Raw genomic sequence first — 18,149 nt, forward strand, 5'->3', positions numbered from 1 at the left:
CTGTTTTCATTTCCAAAAATGCTTAGTTTAGTGTTAAAAATAAATTGGACACTCAAGCTTGTGTTAATATAAAGAAAGTTGATTAAAACATTGAACTCAAGACAATTGAAAGCAAGAGACATTTTGAAAGAGTAAAACTGACAGCAACCAACTGTAATTCCAAAAATTAATTTGTGTCTCATTATCTGTTTGTTTGTTTCTATCTCTTGGATTTCTTAAAATTAAAATCGAAGAGTCCATGTGTGTTAGTTTGTCACTATGATGTGATGTCAATTAATTTGTTTTACAAATGGAGACTAGTGCAACATCACTAATAATTCTCACAGTGTCTGAAGACTTCAGTCACACATCAGTTTGGCATCTTTTTAGTGCATTGCATTCCTGTTTTGTACCCAAGTAAGAATAAGTAACGTGCTTTATTGTAGAGGAAAGCCTTCAGAACAATTCATAAATGATCCAGATTGCTGTTTTAGAAAAATGTCCAATTAGCAAAGCATTTTGTTAGTGTTAAAACAGGTACAGGAAAGAATATATTTTATAACTGTCTCAACAATTAATGGATGGGGGAGGTTTTGAGGCATATACCTTGATACTCGATGTCAGTGCTTAATTATAAGGAAGGCATATAACATTGGCAATCACGTAATTTCAAGGAAATTTTGATTTTTTTTGTAATGCTTGTTCCCTTGTGTTACTCCCTTTTTAGGTTACAACATCTGCCTGAATTCCAAATCTGAGCCAATATGAAAATTATCCCAGAAATCTTATTAGTGTAGTTTCTGCCTCTGATCCCAGTCCCTTTCCACTTTTCATTCATGCTTCACCTTTCAGGATATTTAGGTTCCATTATGTCAACTTTTCTCTCAGCTCCACTTTTACCTTTACCCTCATATTATTGTTTATTGTATATTGTTTCGTCCCAAAAAGCTTGGCATAGCCCTGATAATTCCATCCTACTGTCAGTTTGACCTCTGAGCAATAGAGTCTAGCCATATAAACATGCCAGCCTCTCTCTAAAGCCTCTTAAAGTATCTGCCTTCTTCACGGCTCTGCTGCACCTCGGTATTCCCATGGCTGCAGCAGTTGCCATTCTGGCGAGTTTCCTGTATGACATCAGGCAAGCAGTTTGGAAGTCCATTTGCTTTGCTTTCATTTCCAACCTGCCATTTAGACTCATCTAAACCACCATGCACCCCCACATTCACCAAGAAGCTGTAACAAAATTCCTCATATAATTGACATTTGCCTACAATCTGTAGATATGGCCAGGAGAAATCTATTGTTTACCCACAAGTGCAAAATTCAGTACTCCATTACTAACTTGAATTTCCTTTCTGCTACACCAAAGCATCTGCATCTCTTCTGAAAGGGAAATAGAATAAAAGACAAAGTAGGAAAAATGGGAGAGGGAAACAAAAAAGGAGAGTAAAATTTAGCAACAGGATGATTTATACAGATAAGAGTGACATATCTATTGATTATGTGACCGTAGTATTTTTTTGTTTTCAATATAAACAAATTTCTATTCCAGCTTGCTGCTGCTTCTTTCTTTGTCCCGTGCCTTGTTTGCTAGTTTCCTGCAATCATCTGCACTCTATTTGTACATGATCTTTTCCAACTCATTTTCAATTCCATCCTAGTCCTTTTCTTGGTTCTTTTTCGATACCTGCAGCCTGTCATGCTCCTGTTCTCTGTATTCCTGGAATTAGAGAGTTGATTTATGATAAAATGTTAAGTAAGTTGGATCTATACTTATTGGTGTTTACAGGAGAGGTGATGTTACTGATTCTAAAGAGGCCTGACAGGGTAAATGGTGAGAATGTTTTCATGGGGTTTTCAGAACTAGAAGGCACAGTTTCGGATTGGGGATCTCTTATTTAAAATGGAGATGTGCAATTTCTTCTGAGCAATGTAGGCAGGGTCACTGAATTTATTCATTGCTAAGGAACTCCAATTTTTGTTTGACATCAGAGTTGAGGGTTATGGGAGACAGATAGAGAAGTTGAGAGTCACTGAAAGTAAGTGCTCAGTTGCAGTAAAGAAGGCAAACTGTATGTTGACCTTCATAGGAAGAGGATTTGAGTTCAGGAGCAAGAATGTCTTGCTGCACTTATACAGGGCATTGGTGACGCCACACCTAGAGTATTGCTTGTAGTTTTGGCCTCCTTATCTGAGGAAGGATTGTCTTGGTATAGAGTAGGTGCAGCAAAGGTTTACCAAATTGATTTCTAGGATGATAGCATTGATGTATGAGAAGAGAGTGAATCAGTTAGGATTGTATTCGCTGGAGTTTAGAAGAATGAGGGGGGGATGTCGTAAAAACCTACAAAACTCTAACCAGACCAGACAGATTAGATACAGGAAGGATGCTGTCAAAGTGGGAGATTCAAGAACCAGGGGTCATAGTTTAAGTATAAGGACTAAACCTTTTAGGACTGAGTTCAGAAAAATGTCTTTACCCCAGGGAGTTGTGAGCCTGTGGAATTCACTATCAAAGAAAGGCCAAAGCATTGTGATTTCAAGAAAGAGGTAGATATAGCTCTTGTGGCTAAAGTGATCAAGAGATGGGGGGAGGACGGCGTTGTAGGATTAGGGTATTGAGTTCTGTGATCAGCCGTAATCACATTGAATGGCAGGTCAGTAGTGAAGGGTCAAAGGCCTATTCCTGCTCTGTTTCTGTTAGGTCTGTCTGGCCTAACATGAGAGATGTGCTAGAAATATGTGTTGACATATTTTGTTTGTCATTACTTCCTTTTGCTGTATTTCTGTCACTTCTTTGCTGTCATGTTTTGTTAATTTAGCTTAAGATAAAATAGCAATAATGCAGAATTAAAAGGTTTTGTAAGAAATGTAGAAATCAAAAAGGAGGCAGATATGCAGAAAACTCCCAATAACCAATGAAAATTGCCTGGCAGAACAATAAGTAAGCGAACCAGTTGAATGATTCAACTTGCTAAAACGAAGTTAGGATTTTTTTTCTCTAATTGAAAATTCAGTTACATATTTTGTAAATTGTACACCTCACCACCCATAGTTAACAAGCAAGAAATATGAATCACACAAAACTAGTATGCAGGTATAGACTGCACCTGGAGCATTGAATCCCCTTACTTGAGGTGGGATGTAGTTGCATTGAGGCACTTAAGAGGAGGTTCAGTGGATTGATTCCAGAGAGGAGGGATTTGTCTTATGAAGAGAGATGGAGCAGTTTAGGACCATACTCTCTGGAGTTTAGAAAAATGAGAGAGACTTTTTATTTTAATATTCTGTTTTCTCTTGTTTTATCAATTTAATGTTCATCCTTTACTAAATTCTGATATGTTCTCAATCTTCAGATGCAGTGTTTTCATGGCAACTTTATGAGCTCTTCCTTTGCCCCAATACAGTCTTTAATTTCTCTGTTAGCCATGATTGGATCACTTGCTGTTTTTATATCTCAAAGGAATATAAATTAATAATAGGTCATGTATTAACATTGCCTGTCCATCATCATACCTTCTTAATGTATGATCAGCTACACAGCAATTTGATCCTTATAACCTTTTATTTAAAGTTTGATCCCTACAAATCAGAAGTTAATGTAAAATTCCATCACATTGTGATTACTCATTCCTTGAAGCTCCTTCACATTGAAGTTATTAATTAAATCCTGTTATACAATACTGAGTCTAAAATAGCCTGTTTTCCGGTTGGTTCATACTGTACTAGAAAACTATTTTGTATGCATTCAGAAATTTATTCTTCACTGTATTAGTGTTAAGACAATTTATTCGGTTTACATGTAAATTGAAGTTCCCGTGATTATTCTACTACCCTTGTTACAATCTCCTACTATCACTATGTTCCTAAAAATGTTGCCTGGTTGGCTTCCTGTGCTGTAGTATCATGGTCAGTTCACTCATCCAGTTTGCAGCATAAACTTTTGTCCATACAGACTGCAGGACCTTCAAATCTGTTTGACAATCACAAGGACTGTGGCTCCTCCACTTCTGTCTTCTCAATTCCCCATTCCTACCTCACTTGCAGTTGCATCCTCCAAATGTAAATAACGGACCAAATCAGATAACCTTGTCCTAAGGGGTTTCACTGCTTCCTGAAACAGTGTCCAAGTAATTTCTCCCTTCTTGATATGTGGCACAGCCTCCAACTTAGTAACTCTAAGCCAAAGTTCCTTCAGCTGCAGTCTAAGTTCTGTGACTAATTGTATGTGATTATGGGAGGATGCCCTTAAAACAACTGAACTTGAACACATCTGCAGCAGTACCACCGATTTGCTGGAAGCCAATTTTTGTTTCAAGTATTTGGAGTAGATAGGTAGTGTGAGTACTTCATTGGCTAACATTTTTTTTCTTCTTGCTGTAGCATAATTAATGGATTTGCCTTGCCATTGAAAGAAGAACACAAAGTTTTCTTGCTGAAAGTATTGTTACCACTCCACAAAGTAAAATCTCTCAGTGTCTATCATCCACAGGTAAATATTGAATACATATTTTGTGGAAACTGATTTTTAAAAAATAAGTAGGAATTTGGACAGCCATTTCTGAATTACTTCATTAGTATTGATCCAGTTTATTCAATGTGGTTAGCCATAAGTCAATATATTGTAACTCTAGTTCCATTGAAAAACGTGATAATGGAATATTTCTTGGCTAAAGTTGGTCCTTCCATGAAAGGAAGAATTGCAGTATTGTATCCTGACAGCAACCATGCCAACCACCTTAACTCTGAATCTCTTTATAGAAAGCAGCAGTTAGAACTTATGGTTATTATGGATCAAAAGTCCTAGCATCTGGTGTTAACTTGGTATTCCATTGTCGGAATGTTCCCTTCCTTCAGATGTGCATCTTGTTCTGTGCAGCCCATTTTTTGACTACTGCCTTTTCTTGTCTTTCCCATTAACTCACTCATAGAGTCTTGATCATAGAGGTCTACAGAACAGAAAAGGTCCCATCGGGTCTGCACCAGTCAAAACAAGCACTTAGCTATTCTAATCCCATTTTCCAGCACTTGGCCTATCGTATGCCTTTGCATCACGTGCACATCTAAATGCTGATTGAATGTTAAGTGGGTTTCTGGTTCTGCAGGCAGTGTGTTCCAGATTCTCACCACCCTCTGGATGAAAACATTTTCCTTGTATCCCCTCTAAACCTCCTGCCCCATACCTTAAATCCATGCCCCGGGTCATTGATCCCTGTACCAAGAGGAAATGTTTATTCCTACCTACCCTGTCAGTGTCCCTCCATAATTTTATACATTTCAGTCATGTCCTCCTCAGTCTCCTGTGTTCCAAGGAAAACACCCCAGTCCATCCAATCTCTGTTCATAACTAAAAGTCTCCAGCCTAGGCAGCTGGTGGTAAATCTCCCCAACACCCTGTCCAGTGTAATCATATCCTTCCTATAATGTGGATTCTAGAATTGCACAGTACTGTAGCTGGGGCCTAACCAACCTTCTATTCAGTTCCAGCATAACTTCCCTCCTCTTAACCTCTATGCCTAGGCTGATAAAGGCAAGTATTTGCCTTTACGTCTACCTGCCTTCATACCTTAACGGACTGGTGGACATGCACACCAAGGTCCCTCTGATCCTTGGTACTTCTCAGGGTCCTACTATTCATCATGTATTCCCTTTACTTCTTGTCCTGTCTAAATGCATCACCTCATTTGTCCAAACTGAATTCCATTTGCCACAGATCAGCCATCTGTATCCTCCTGTAACCTAAGTCTGCTGTCCTCACTGTTTACCGTCCACCAGTTTTCAAACCATTCATGAACCTAGTGATCAGTCCTCTTACTGAATTATCTTTTATGTGAAATAGTTTAGTGTAAATGTTCAATTATTTTGTACTGTCTTTCCAGGTTAAAAGTCAATTTCTTCAAATTTTTCAAAAACCTTTTGCAATTTATTTTATTATCTATCTGTTTTGATCTCTAGCCTTCTTCACCTGTAGCTTTCTATCTATAGCCAAATTTGTAGTCGTATACCAGGGCATTATACAGATGACCACTGATTCATTTCAATAAAATGTGCAAAACCAGGTTTTTTGACACCGTAGCCATACTGAGTCACAATGTGGTCGTTAACAGAAATAGATTTATCTGCCTTAATAGGCTTACTCAAAGATGGGGAAGAGTAGGACTTGTCAGCCAGAACTCATACGATCCGTCCTTTATTTTTCTCTTCGTGATTTTTTTTTTTTTTTTTTCTCCTCCTTTCTTCTTACTTCCTGTCCTTGAGCCTCAAGTAAAGTCATCACAGACCACGGGCTCCCGGTTTTGAGGCAAGGGCCCCTGCAGTCTGGTGGTGAGGGCCTGCACAAACCAGGTTGGAAGGACTGTTATTCTAATTTACTTCTATGATTTTATACTTTTGTACTTAAGATGGCGCAAAAATCTGTAATGCTGGACTTTTCATTTCTTCTATTTTTCTAATGTTTTTCCTAAGAATTTGACCTCCAGAATCTTTACGTAGGTAAATTTGTACCTGAGATGGCACCGTAAGTGGCGACTTGTAAACTTTGTCACGTACTCGCGCGAAACAGTGAAGTAAAGCTAATTCAAATTTTATCAACCCATTCCATAATTCGGAATTGTAATGTTATCTCTCTGCTGTCAAACAAAGGCAGATCCTGTGACATTAAATCTTTTAGATACATTAAAAATATATTTATTTTCTTTGTCTCTGCATGCTATAATCTTTGTTTTGGAAGGTGTATTTTCCTACCAGTTGCATAGGGGACAATTGTCACTTCAACAACTTTAATTTTAAATTGGATTGAGTAAAACTTGCCTCCAGAACTTCTTCCTCTGTTAATGGAGGGACAGTTTCTACCAACTTTAGAACTGAATAACAAGCCATTATTTTCAGTGGAACGTATGTTTCAATGTGTTGTTATTATTATGACATACCTTGTATACTATCGTGGATTTTCATTTGCAAGTACTTTCACAAACAAATCAGATGTTCTTAGTCTGTGATGTGACTTTATAAATGGCACATTCTGAAGGAGAATTGTTTATTTTATATTCAGTTTTTTTCTGGAAAATTCAACAGAAATCGGTCTAAATAGAGCCTTGGTGTCACTGGTTTTAAATGTAAGTAGGGATAGGTTTAACTTTACCATTAAAGGCAAAGGTAAAGTTACCATACTCTTACCAGACCATGTGGCTGCTTTCCCATTAGAGAGAGACAACTGGTGGTGGTTTAACCTGAGGGTCACCACGCCTCAGGTGAGCAGAGAGGTTGAGAAAGAGAATCCTTCTTGGTAACTTCAACCAGTGCGGGAATTGAACCCATGCCGTTGGCATCAATCTGTTTTGCAAATTAGTGTATTTATTCATTCTGCTATATTCTCCCATGTCTTATTGGCAGAATTTTTATTTTAAGGTGCGCAACTGAAACACTTGAGGGGGTGAAGCAGTTGTATTTAATGTGGAGGTGTGTGAAATATTTGAATGAAAAAAAAGTTTTTAAAAAAAAAAAGGAATTATTGGTGTGTTTAGAATTCTTGAAAGTAGATAAATCAACGTGTCCACTAGGTTAAGAGAAGCAAGGGGCAGCACGGTGGCTCAGTGGTTAGCACTGCTCCTTCTTAGCACCAGGTACCCGGGTTCAATTTCACACTCTGGCAACTGTCTGTGTGGAGTTTGCACATTCTCCCCGTGTCTGCATGCGTTTCCTCCTACAGTCCAAAGATGTGCTGGTTAGGTGGATTGGCCTTGCTAAATTGCTCATAGTGTCCAGGGATGTGTAGGTTAGGTGGATTAGTCATGGGAAATCTAGGGTTACAGGGATAGGGTAGGGGGTGAGTCTGCATGGGCTGCTCTTCGGAGAGTCGACTTGTTGGGCCAAATGGCCTGTTTTCACACTGTAGGGATACTATGGAAGACTTAAAACTCTAGCCTTTTTTCAGTCATCTCTGACTACAGATGTGATGCGACACAAATTCTAATGTTGAACTGTCCTTTTAAAAAGAGAGAGGGGGGAAACCTAAGTATTTCCAGGCCAATCAGCCTGACGTCAGTAATGAGTAAGACGTTGGAAACATTTCTGAAGGACTATATAAATTGATATTTGGAAGGACATCACCTAATCAAGGACAATTATAATCTATTTGTTACAGGAATGTCATTCCGCTTGATTGAATTTATTTTTAAGGAATTATCCAGAATAGGTGAAGAGGATTAATGTATTGATGTAGTCTGCTTGGGTTTGAGCTGGGCTTTTGACAAGATTCCATGAGGCATAATGGTCAGTAAATTTAAAAAAACCCATGATATCAGAGGGAAAATGGGAAGTCGGATCTAAAATTGACTCTGTGATGGGAAGCAAAGGGCTGAATTTGACAGTGAGAGATTAAACTGATGTGTATAGGGACCTGTTTCCCTTAACAGTGAGGTCAGTAACCAGTAATTGATAGAATATAGGAGTACTTTCCCACCAGAGAGGTGGGAATGTGGATCTCGGTGCCTGGAGCAGAAATCCCCCTTATCACGTTCAAAAAAAACTTCACTTGAGCTATAACCTTTGGCCATGGACTAATAGTTGAAAGATGGAATTAGACTCAATAACTCTTTTTCGGATGATATGTGCACAATGGTTTCCTTCTGCACCTTATGTTTTCTAGGTATCTACTTCATTAGTGGAATTTTCTGATTTTTCTTCTGCTCTACTCATTTTCAAAAAAAACATTCATGCTTTTATTGCTGAAATACTAGACACATTGAACAGGTGTGATGTTGCAGCTATGACATTCAGTATGAAATAAACTATACTGCTAAATGAGAACAGAACCTAAATTTGGGATTAGGTATCTGATTCCATTGCCCTGTGGTAGAGTAAATTGCAGATTAGCACTTATTGGCATTAATGAAAGCATTAATCACTTATCAGACAGGGAGATCTGTATTTGATGTTAGACTAGTACCATGCAAAATAAGTTTGGAACAGTGTAAATCACATTTGTTTTACTTGATTAGAAGGTACTATGGAGCTACTAATCCAACGATGCAAGCGTATTCCAAGTCATAGAAGGAAAAATAATGTGGTGCTTTAACCAGTTGCTTTCTGTCCTTTCTTCAGCTGGCATACTGTGTGGTGCAGTTCTTAGAGAAAGACAGCACTCTCACGGAACCTGTGAGTTTACCTCAATTATGTGATGTATTTACCTTAATTTACCTTAATTAAAATGATTTGAGAAGGGGATTTAGTGTTCTGTTTTGTTTAAAGATTCTGAAGAATGCATTTTTGGAAGTGTGTAGCTTTTATCAGTGCTTAAGTGTTCATAATGCATTCTATGGTTATTTTTGAAATACATAGCATCTATTTACGTTTCAAATTTACATTTTAGTTGATCTGTTTTATTTTGATTTAACCTGTTCAAAAATCAATTGTAATGAATATGATGTAATTTTTTTGCGAAATAATTAGCCTGCACTGGCTGTATTTTCTGGTTCCAGAAATCTTTAATTCTAATCATATTAATTATCTTCTTTCTATGTTACCAATAACAAATGAGTTCCAGTTAATTGATGCAGTTAATGATGTACATTGCTGTATAAAGTTTATTTTTTGGATATCTGCAGATTAAAGAAATAGCTCATATAGGAAGAAATTTATTTACAGAATAGTGGCTATAGGTTAGTTTTTGCAAAATATGTGGCAGTTATTTGGCTTAATTGGACCACATCATGCTGTTTGTGCCAGCTGATAACACATTGCAGTCACACAATGCTAAAAGGGGCTGCTTTCTAGCTGTCATCAGAAGGCAACTAATGTTGTGATGTAATTACTTTATTGATAACCAGTAGTTTCACATGCTTGTTTGTGCTAGTGTTGTTGCTGGGGATTTAAACTAATTTGGCAGGGTATTGGGATGAGGAGTGGAAATGCATGAGGGAGTGATGAACAAACCAATTTGAAAGAAAAAGTAAGCAAGTGTGGAAGACAATGGATATAATCAAATTGAGGCACAAGGGAGCACAACAAAACTGGATGACATTTATTCCAATGTAAAGGGTCTTGAGAGTAAGGCAGATGAGTTGAGGGTGCTGGTTAACACACGGGGATATGATATTGTTATTGCATAACCATGGTCAAGGAAGGGCAGGACTGGCAGCTCAATAATCCAAAGTATAGGAATCTTTGGAGAGATGTACAAGAATAGGTGATGTTGCAGTATTGATCAAGGAGACAATGACTATAATAAAAAGGGATGATACTGTAGATTATCCCTCAATTGAGGCTACTTGCATTATGAACTTGAAACCAAAAAAGGAGGCAGTCATATAATTGGGAATGTACTTTGGACCCCCAAACAGACAGAGAAAGAAAGGAAGATATGTACATAAATCTCAGATTTATGGTTATGCTTATAGCGGGGGCTTTCAACTTCCCCAATACTAACTGAGTTAAGCAAAATGTGCAAGTCGCAGAAGGGATGGAATTCTCACAGTTTATCGAGATGATTATTTTAAGACAGCACATAGAAATCCTGACAAGGGAGGGCATGGTACTGGACTGAATTCTTGGGAACCAAGCCAGGCAAGTGGTAGAAATGGTGGGGGAGCAATTCGGTGGTAGTGACCATAACTCAGTAACATTTGAAGTAGCTATAGAAAAGGACAAAGATGGAATAGAAGTAAAGGTTCTGAACTGGAGGCGAGCCAATTTTAATCTGATGAGACAAGATCTGGCCAAAGTGGACTGGGAGCAGCAACCTATAGGAAATTTTATAAATGCAATAGGAGTCTTTCAAAAAGAGTGTGGCCAACATGTTCCCTTAAAGGTGAAGGTTAGTGTAGTACAGTGAACACTAAATGTAGAGGAATGTACAGGATTGGATAGGGAAAAAAGGGATGTTTATTGTAGATACTGAGTTCAAAACACTGGAAGCCATAGAGGCACATCGAGATTGTAGAGGTTTACTTAAATGAGAATTCACGAAAGCGAAAAGGAGTACGAAGGAACATTAGCAGGTAAAACAAAGGAAAAGTCAAAGACATTTCACAAAAATGTTCGAGACAAGAGGACAACCGAGGAAAGAGGCAAGCCTGTTAGAAACTAGTGTGATAAACTATGAATGGAGTTGGAAAATGCAAGTGAGATTTTAAGGGAGTACTCTACATCTCTATAGAGAAGGATGATATAGGTATAGAAACCAGTTGGGAGAACTCTGATGTCCTTGAACAAAGCACAGTTGAGAGGGAGAAATTATTACTGTTTTAGTGGCCTTAAAATGGAATAAATCCCCAGGCCCAGATGAGGTGTATCTCGGACTTCTGTGAGATGCAAGTAAGGAGGTTGCAGTTGTCCTGACATTAATTTTCAAATCCTCTCTGTCCACAGGAGAGAGATGCAGGGGAGCTAATGTGGTATTATTCAAGAAGGGGTGATAGGAATAATAGATGTCACTATGGGCCAGTGGGTACAACATCAGTCGATTTCAGTCAAGCCTTTGAAACATGTCACATGTGAGACTGGTCGAGATGATGAGGATCCAGGATAATTTGGCAAATTGCATCCAAAATTGGCTTGCTGGCAGGGGGTGGAGGATGATGATCGAAGATTGTTTTTATGACTGGAAGCCTGTGTCCAGTGGCATGTAGCAAAATTCATGTTGGGTTCTTTTGTATGTAGTGTACCCGAATATAGGTTTGATCAGTATGTTCACGGATGACACAAACTTGTGTGGTAAATAGCAAGGAGGCAAATCTTAGATTGCGGAATAGACAGGCTGGCCATATGGGCTGAACAGTGGCATGTTAAACTTAATCCAGAAAAAAGAGAGGTGGTGCATTTTGGGAGTACTAGCAAGACGAAGGAGTATATGATGAATTGTAGTATCTTAGAAAGTACAGAGGATCAGAGGGACCTTGGTGTGCATGCCCACAGATCCTTAAAAGCAAAAGGACCATTGAATAAGGTAGATAAGAAGGGATACAGAATACTTACTTGCCTTTAGTACTCAGTGTCAAATGCAAGAGCACCGATGTTATAATGGAAAACAACAAATGCTGGAGATCACAGCAGGTCAGACAGCATCCATGGAGAAAGAGCCAGCTGTCGTTTCAAGTCTAGATGACCCTTCAGAGCTGAAGTGAAGTGTGGAGGAGACAGCATTTGTGCTACAGTTTAAATGCTATTGTCCCATTCCGATCACTTTATCTGAATTATCAACATTTTTTCTCCACCAGCACCCTACACCCACTAACCTCCCAAACTATAGCATAATTGCTGTGCCCTCCATACTTCACTTCAGCTTTAATGAAGAGTTATCTAAACTCAACATTAGCTTGCTCTTTTGCTATGGATGCTGTCTGACCTGCTGTAATCTCCAGCATTTGTTTTCAGTACAGATTCCAGCATTTGCAATAATTTTTCCTACAGAGGTTATAATGGAGCTGTTTAAGACTTTAGGAATTAGGATTTTTTACCCAGAGAGTGATGGGTATCTGGAACTCAGTGTCTGAAAGGCTTGTGGAGATGAGAAGCAGCACAACATTTGAAAGTATTTCGATGAACGCGCAAGTGCATAGCATGTAAGGCTGTGGACCAAGTGTTTGGAAATGGGATTAGAGCAGATTAATGCTCTAATGGGCTGAAAAAATGACTGATTAGTTTAATAGCTATACATTTTCATTCAATTGCTGAACTTTTGCTGTATTGACTTCTCTAAGTTAATTAATGTGCTTCAAAATATATGGCTCCAACAGTATTTTGACTTTTTGTAGGTGGTTATGGCATTGCTCAAATACTGGCCAAAAACCCATAGTCCAAAGGAAGTGATGTTTCTAAATGAATTGGAAGAGATTTTAGATGTAATTGAACCATCAGAATTTGTAAAAGTTATGGAACCCCTATTTCGACAGTTGGCTAAGTGTGTTTCCAGTCCACACTTTCAGGTGAGCTCTAAGTTGTAAAGAAGAGAATTTGGATAATTTTTATGCTTTCACTATAATACATGTTATTTTAAAGCATATAGCATGGTTCTGACCAAACTATTAAAATTGTCAATGGACTGTATCAAGTAATAACAAAGATTGCCTCTTCTGTATAAAAACACATGAATTCCTTGTAGTTGCAAGTGATGTCTTACTACTTTTATTCTCTTAATGTGCATTCTTTGACCTAGGTGGCTGAGCGAGCCTTGTACTATTGGAATAATGAGTACATCATGAGTCTAATTAGTGACAATGCTGCCAAGATCTTGCCCATTATGTTCCCATCCCTGTATCGTAATTCAAAGACACATTGGAACAAGTAAGTGAATTGTTCTATTTTTGCATCTGGCCTTTCATAAGCATTATGCAAAAAATCTTCTGAAATAAGTTAGAATATAAAGTAGCTGTATGAAAAATACTGAAGGTACAAATATTAAGAAGGAATGTTTCTCCATTATAAGGGGAGATGATGGTATAATGGTTAGAGAGTACCTGGTGAGGTTTTGGAGACAGGCTCAAATCGCACCATGACAATTGGTGAATTTTAAATTCAATCAGTAAAATTGTAAATCTTGTCTCTGTAATGATGAGCATGAAACTACCAATGACTGTTATATAAACCTGTTTGTTTTACAAACTTCCTGAAGGCAAAAATAGCTGTTATCCTTATCTCAACTGAGTAAAACACATAAAAATGTGGTTGACCCTTGACTGCTGTCGAGTGCAGTTAGGGGTAGGCAACGCATGCTGACCTTAGCAATAATTTCCACAGCCAATGAAAGAATAAGGTAAGTGTTTGCATAAAATAAAATTCATGTGTTAATTTGGAGCATAAACACGTCATATATTTTAATTATTCAATTAGTCGTGTTTTTAATTTTCAAAAATGTTTTGTGTTAATAAGCAGAAAGCACTTGTGTAGATATGTAAGAACAGAAGTGGGCTATCTATCTGCTTGTACTTGCTCTATGTCCAGTTAGATCAAAGCTGGTCATGTCTTAACTTGCATGTTCCTTGATGCCCTCGCTAATGATATATTGATCTCGGTTTTGAAAGTTCCAATTGTTCCAGCAACCACAATCTTTTGGAAAGGGAGTTGTAATTTTCTACTCCTTGTCATTTCATTTCTGAATGGCATGACTAATTTAAAGATTGTGCTGCCCATTTTTGATTTACCCATTAGAAAAAAAAATAGTTTTCTTGTATCTGCTCATTAGATCCTTTTATCCTGTCAATTACATTACCCCTGAACCTTCTGAACACAGATATACAAATCAGCTTTTTGCAACCAGGCTTCATAACTCCTAAGAGATAGTAAGAACTGCAGATGCTGGAGTCACAGATAACACAGTGTGGAGCGGGAGGAACACAGCAGGCCAGGCAGTATCAGAGGAGCAGGAAAATTGACATTTCAGGTCGGGACCCTTCTTCAGAAATGCTTTTATGGGTGGGAGGGAAGGGAGCTCAGAAATATAGAGGAAGTGTTGGGCTGGGGAAGGTAGGTGGCATGGTGATGGGTGAGTGCAGGAAGGGAGTGGTGGAGATTGGTCAGTGAGGTGGGAGGAGCGGATAGGCGGGAGAGAGCATGGACAGGTTATGTCAGGAGAAGGGTCCCGACCTGAAACGTCATCTTTCCTATTCCTCTAATGCTGCCTGGCCTGCTGTACTCTTAACTCCTAACCTAGTTTAAACCTGGTATAATTTGGTGATTTTGTGCTCTCCCTCGAATTTGTCTTGCACTTCGAGCAATTTAATTTGACAGTATTCAATATAATTGGCTTAAATACCATTTTAAATTTCGTTTAAAAAAACAAAGATGCATTCTGAGCATTGCAGTATAGGTCTTCTGTACATTACGGCACAGTGGTTAGCACTGCTGCCTCACAGCACCAGGGACCTGGGTTCAATTCCACCCTTGGGTGACTGTCTGTGTGGAGTTTGCACATTCTCCCTGTGTCTGTTTGGGTTTCCTCTGGGTGCTCCGGTTTCCTCCCTAGTCCAAAGATGTGCAGGCTAGGTGGATTGGTCATGCTAAATTGCCTGTAGTTCAGGAATTTGGACATTAGGTGGGTTATAGGGGGATGGGTTTGGGTGGGTGCTCTGAGGGTCGGTATGGACTTGTTGGACGGAATGGCCTGTTTCCGCACTGTAGGGATTCAATGATCTATGATTAGAATGTTTCAAAGAAACTTGCAACTTGCAAGTTCAGGATGTGTGGGAGAAACTCAGCAGGTCTGACAGCATCTGTGGAGAGCCAGTCCTGCTGAGTTTATCCAGCATTTCCTGTTTTTGTTTCAGGTCTCCAGCATCCATGTTCTTTTTTATTTTACTACTTGTAGGTGTCCGTTTAGGATATATGTTCATACAGCATGCATTCAAAATCTTTTCAGCATTTTAAAGCTGGTTCCTGAATTTGCTAGGTATGCAATTAGAAAACTCTTGGTTTTTCTATCAGATATATTACAAATTCCTGTGGTCAGTTACTTGCATTTGTTTGAAAGGTTCAATGATAAAATTCTGAGATATATTTAAAATAATTTTGTTCCTTGCCTTGTCCGTAGTAAAGTCTGATAGATCGTTTTGAAAGTATATCTTCACAATAAGGAAAGATAATATTACTGTAGATTACCAATAATTGAACTTGCACATGATTGTAAATGGGAAATTGCATCGTAAGATATTGCTATTTTAGGAGCATGACATTGTTATTTAAATGTTACTATAAATATAGTATTTTAGTGTATTATATGTATTAAAACTTGCGGGTAATTTTTACTTAACCTGCCCAATGGAAAAAATTAGAAAAGTATTCAATTATCCACTTTACAGCTGCCGAATTTTATTTCTCACTGACTTCAATAATAAAAGAAATTGGGCAGTGTGTTTTCTAAAAAGAAAGGCAGTTGATCTGATTGCATCCGTTTCATATCTGGTGATTTAGGTGAAAATTATCCACTTGAGTTTTAATGAAATTATACAAATTTAAATTAAGGTAAAGGCATTTTCCTTTGGGCAGGAGAAAGCATGACTTTAAACTTCATGTTTACTAATGTGCATTTTATACATTTTATTTCTAGTTCCACAATAGAGTTAGTTTTCTTGTAATTACCTAATGTCGACCTAATACATTATATATTGTTAAGCATGCATGAGATTCAATTAATGTCTTGTGTATATAGGACTATCCATGGATTAATTTACAATGCTCTGAAACTCTTTATGGAAATGAATCAGAAGCTATTTGATGACTGCACCCAACAGTTCAAAGCAGAAAGGCAAAAGTAAGTTCAACTGTCTGTCCTGCATGTAATGAGCATATGTAAGATCTCACTCTCTATCATGAAGTTATCTATCACGCTTTGTTGTCTCAGAACATTTGCACATGATTAACCCAAATTTGTATTCGTGAAACAACAATGGGCAAATAAATTAGTGGAGAGTGAACCAGCAAACAATATGTAATTCACAACTTTTGTGATTATCTTACCATTATAAACAATTTCAGTACATAGATTTGCATCTATTTAAACAAAATGGGCTAAACTTTGGAGATGTAGCAACTGTAAGGTGCAAATGAAGTATGTATTTGCAGTTAAAACAGTCTTCAGTTTCTACAGTGTTCTGTATCCCTACAAAGTACGCATTCAAACAAAAGTTTGAACAGAGCTCCAACGGTAATGTATCTGACCTGCTAAACTATAAATGTCTGGGAGAAGTAAGTAGGCTACAGCTGAGATGTTGATTTGCCCCTGCGATCATCTTTCAACCTCCATATTTGAAGGGAATATAATTTGTCATATGGTCTTTACCCCCATTTCAGCTGAGTCTTTGTGGCTCTCTACTATTATTTGGAAGCCTGTTAAATTACAGATTTCTAGCCCCATGGAGGCAGTTACCATAGCAGAACTTGGCACTCATTATACTTTGTGGTACTAGGCCTTGAGTAAATAAAAAAAAATACAGCATTGCTTAGTTCAGCAGAGAACAAGCCTGAAAATAAACAGCAAGAATGGACAATAATGAACATAGATAGCAGGTGAGGTAAGTAACTCCAAAAATAATTGTATTCTAAAGGATGGAAGTGTCATAATCACTTCACACAAAGACACACGTGATTAGCCCTGTGATGAAATCTATGGCAAATGCACCAATCAGCTAACAGTGTGCTAAAACTTTGCTAAAATTTGTGCTTATTTTGCCATAACATCATAACAAACAAATCAAAGCAGGAATAGGCCATTCGGCCTTCTGAGCCTGCTCTGCCGTTCAATAAGATTGTGGCTAATCTGATTGTGACCTTAACTTCACTTTCCTACCTGCCTGCCTCCCCCCGCCCCTCATCTCCCCAATAACAATTGACTCCCTTGTAACTCAGAATATGTCCAAGTCAATCTTGAGCATATTCAATGACCCACACTTCACTGTTTGCTCTGGAAGAGAATTCCAAACATTGACCACACTCTGAGAGAAGAAAATCTTCCTAATCTCTTTTTTAAATTGGACGTCCTTAATGTTGAAACTGTGTCCCCGTAGTTCTAGATTCCTTCACAAAGGAAAACGTCCTCTCTGCTTCTGCCCTGTCAAGTGTCCCTCACAATATTATTTGAAAACGATCAGGTCTCGTTCTTCTAAACTTGAATGAGTAAAGGCCGAGTGATCCAACTCGACTTTGCTCTGTCACACTTTGGCAGTTAAGGTTCTGTAATATCGCCGAGTGATTCCTTGCATCTATGTCAATCATCAGACTCTGGCCTTAAGCAACTCCCCTCTGTGAGCTGTTTTCTGCTGCACAGCTGTTGACTTAACAACATAGGTGTAGTCACTACTTGATGACTGTGGGGTTCAGGACCTCGCACATCTTGTATCTTATTCTGATTTTGGAAAAATATTCTTGCAATTTAGTCAGTCCCCCTTGTATTTTCAATGCTTCTGTCTGTCATGTCGGATACCATCTTGAACACTTGAGTTAGCCCCATGTGATGATCGGCTATCCACTTATTAACTGAACCATCGATGCCGGAAGGTATGGTGAGGCAGTGGTTCACTGGAAGGACTGGGTTTCGCCTAAAGAAGAGAGTGGAGAATAGCCCATGGATGAGTGCAAGGTGTCACTTTAATCATAAACCAGTTCTGAAAGGTAGTTAGGTGCAGGGCTGGATGAACACAGCAGGCCAAGCAGCATCATAGGAGCAGAGAGGCTGACGTTTC

At 38.4% G+C, this 18,149-nt stretch overlaps 1 protein-coding gene across 2 annotated transcripts in view; it reads left to right on the top strand.

The window, feature by feature from the left end:
• Positions 1–18,149, top strand: part of ppp2r5ca (protein phosphatase 2, regulatory subunit B', gamma a) — a 68,927-nt gene that overhangs the window by 33,973 nt on the left and 16,805 nt on the right. For both annotated transcript variants that reach the window (XM_048599648.1, XM_048599649.1), the window contains exons 6-10: positions 4,363–4,471; positions 9,082–9,135; positions 12,732–12,902; positions 13,133–13,260; positions 16,121–16,222. In XM_048599648.1, the coding sequence (XP_048455605.1) occupies positions 4,363–4,471; positions 9,082–9,135; positions 12,732–12,902; positions 13,133–13,260; positions 16,121–16,222 (564 nt within the window). The remainder of the gene's footprint in view (positions 1–4,362; positions 4,472–9,081; positions 9,136–12,731; positions 12,903–13,132; positions 13,261–16,120; positions 16,223–18,149) is intronic.

The sequence above is a fragment of the Rhincodon typus genome, chromosome 8, assembly GCF_021869965.1.
Source record: "Rhincodon typus isolate 14 chromosome 8, sRhiTyp1.1, whole genome shotgun sequence".
Taxonomy (NCBI): Eukaryota; Metazoa; Chordata; class Chondrichthyes; order Orectolobiformes; family Rhincodontidae; genus Rhincodon; species Rhincodon typus.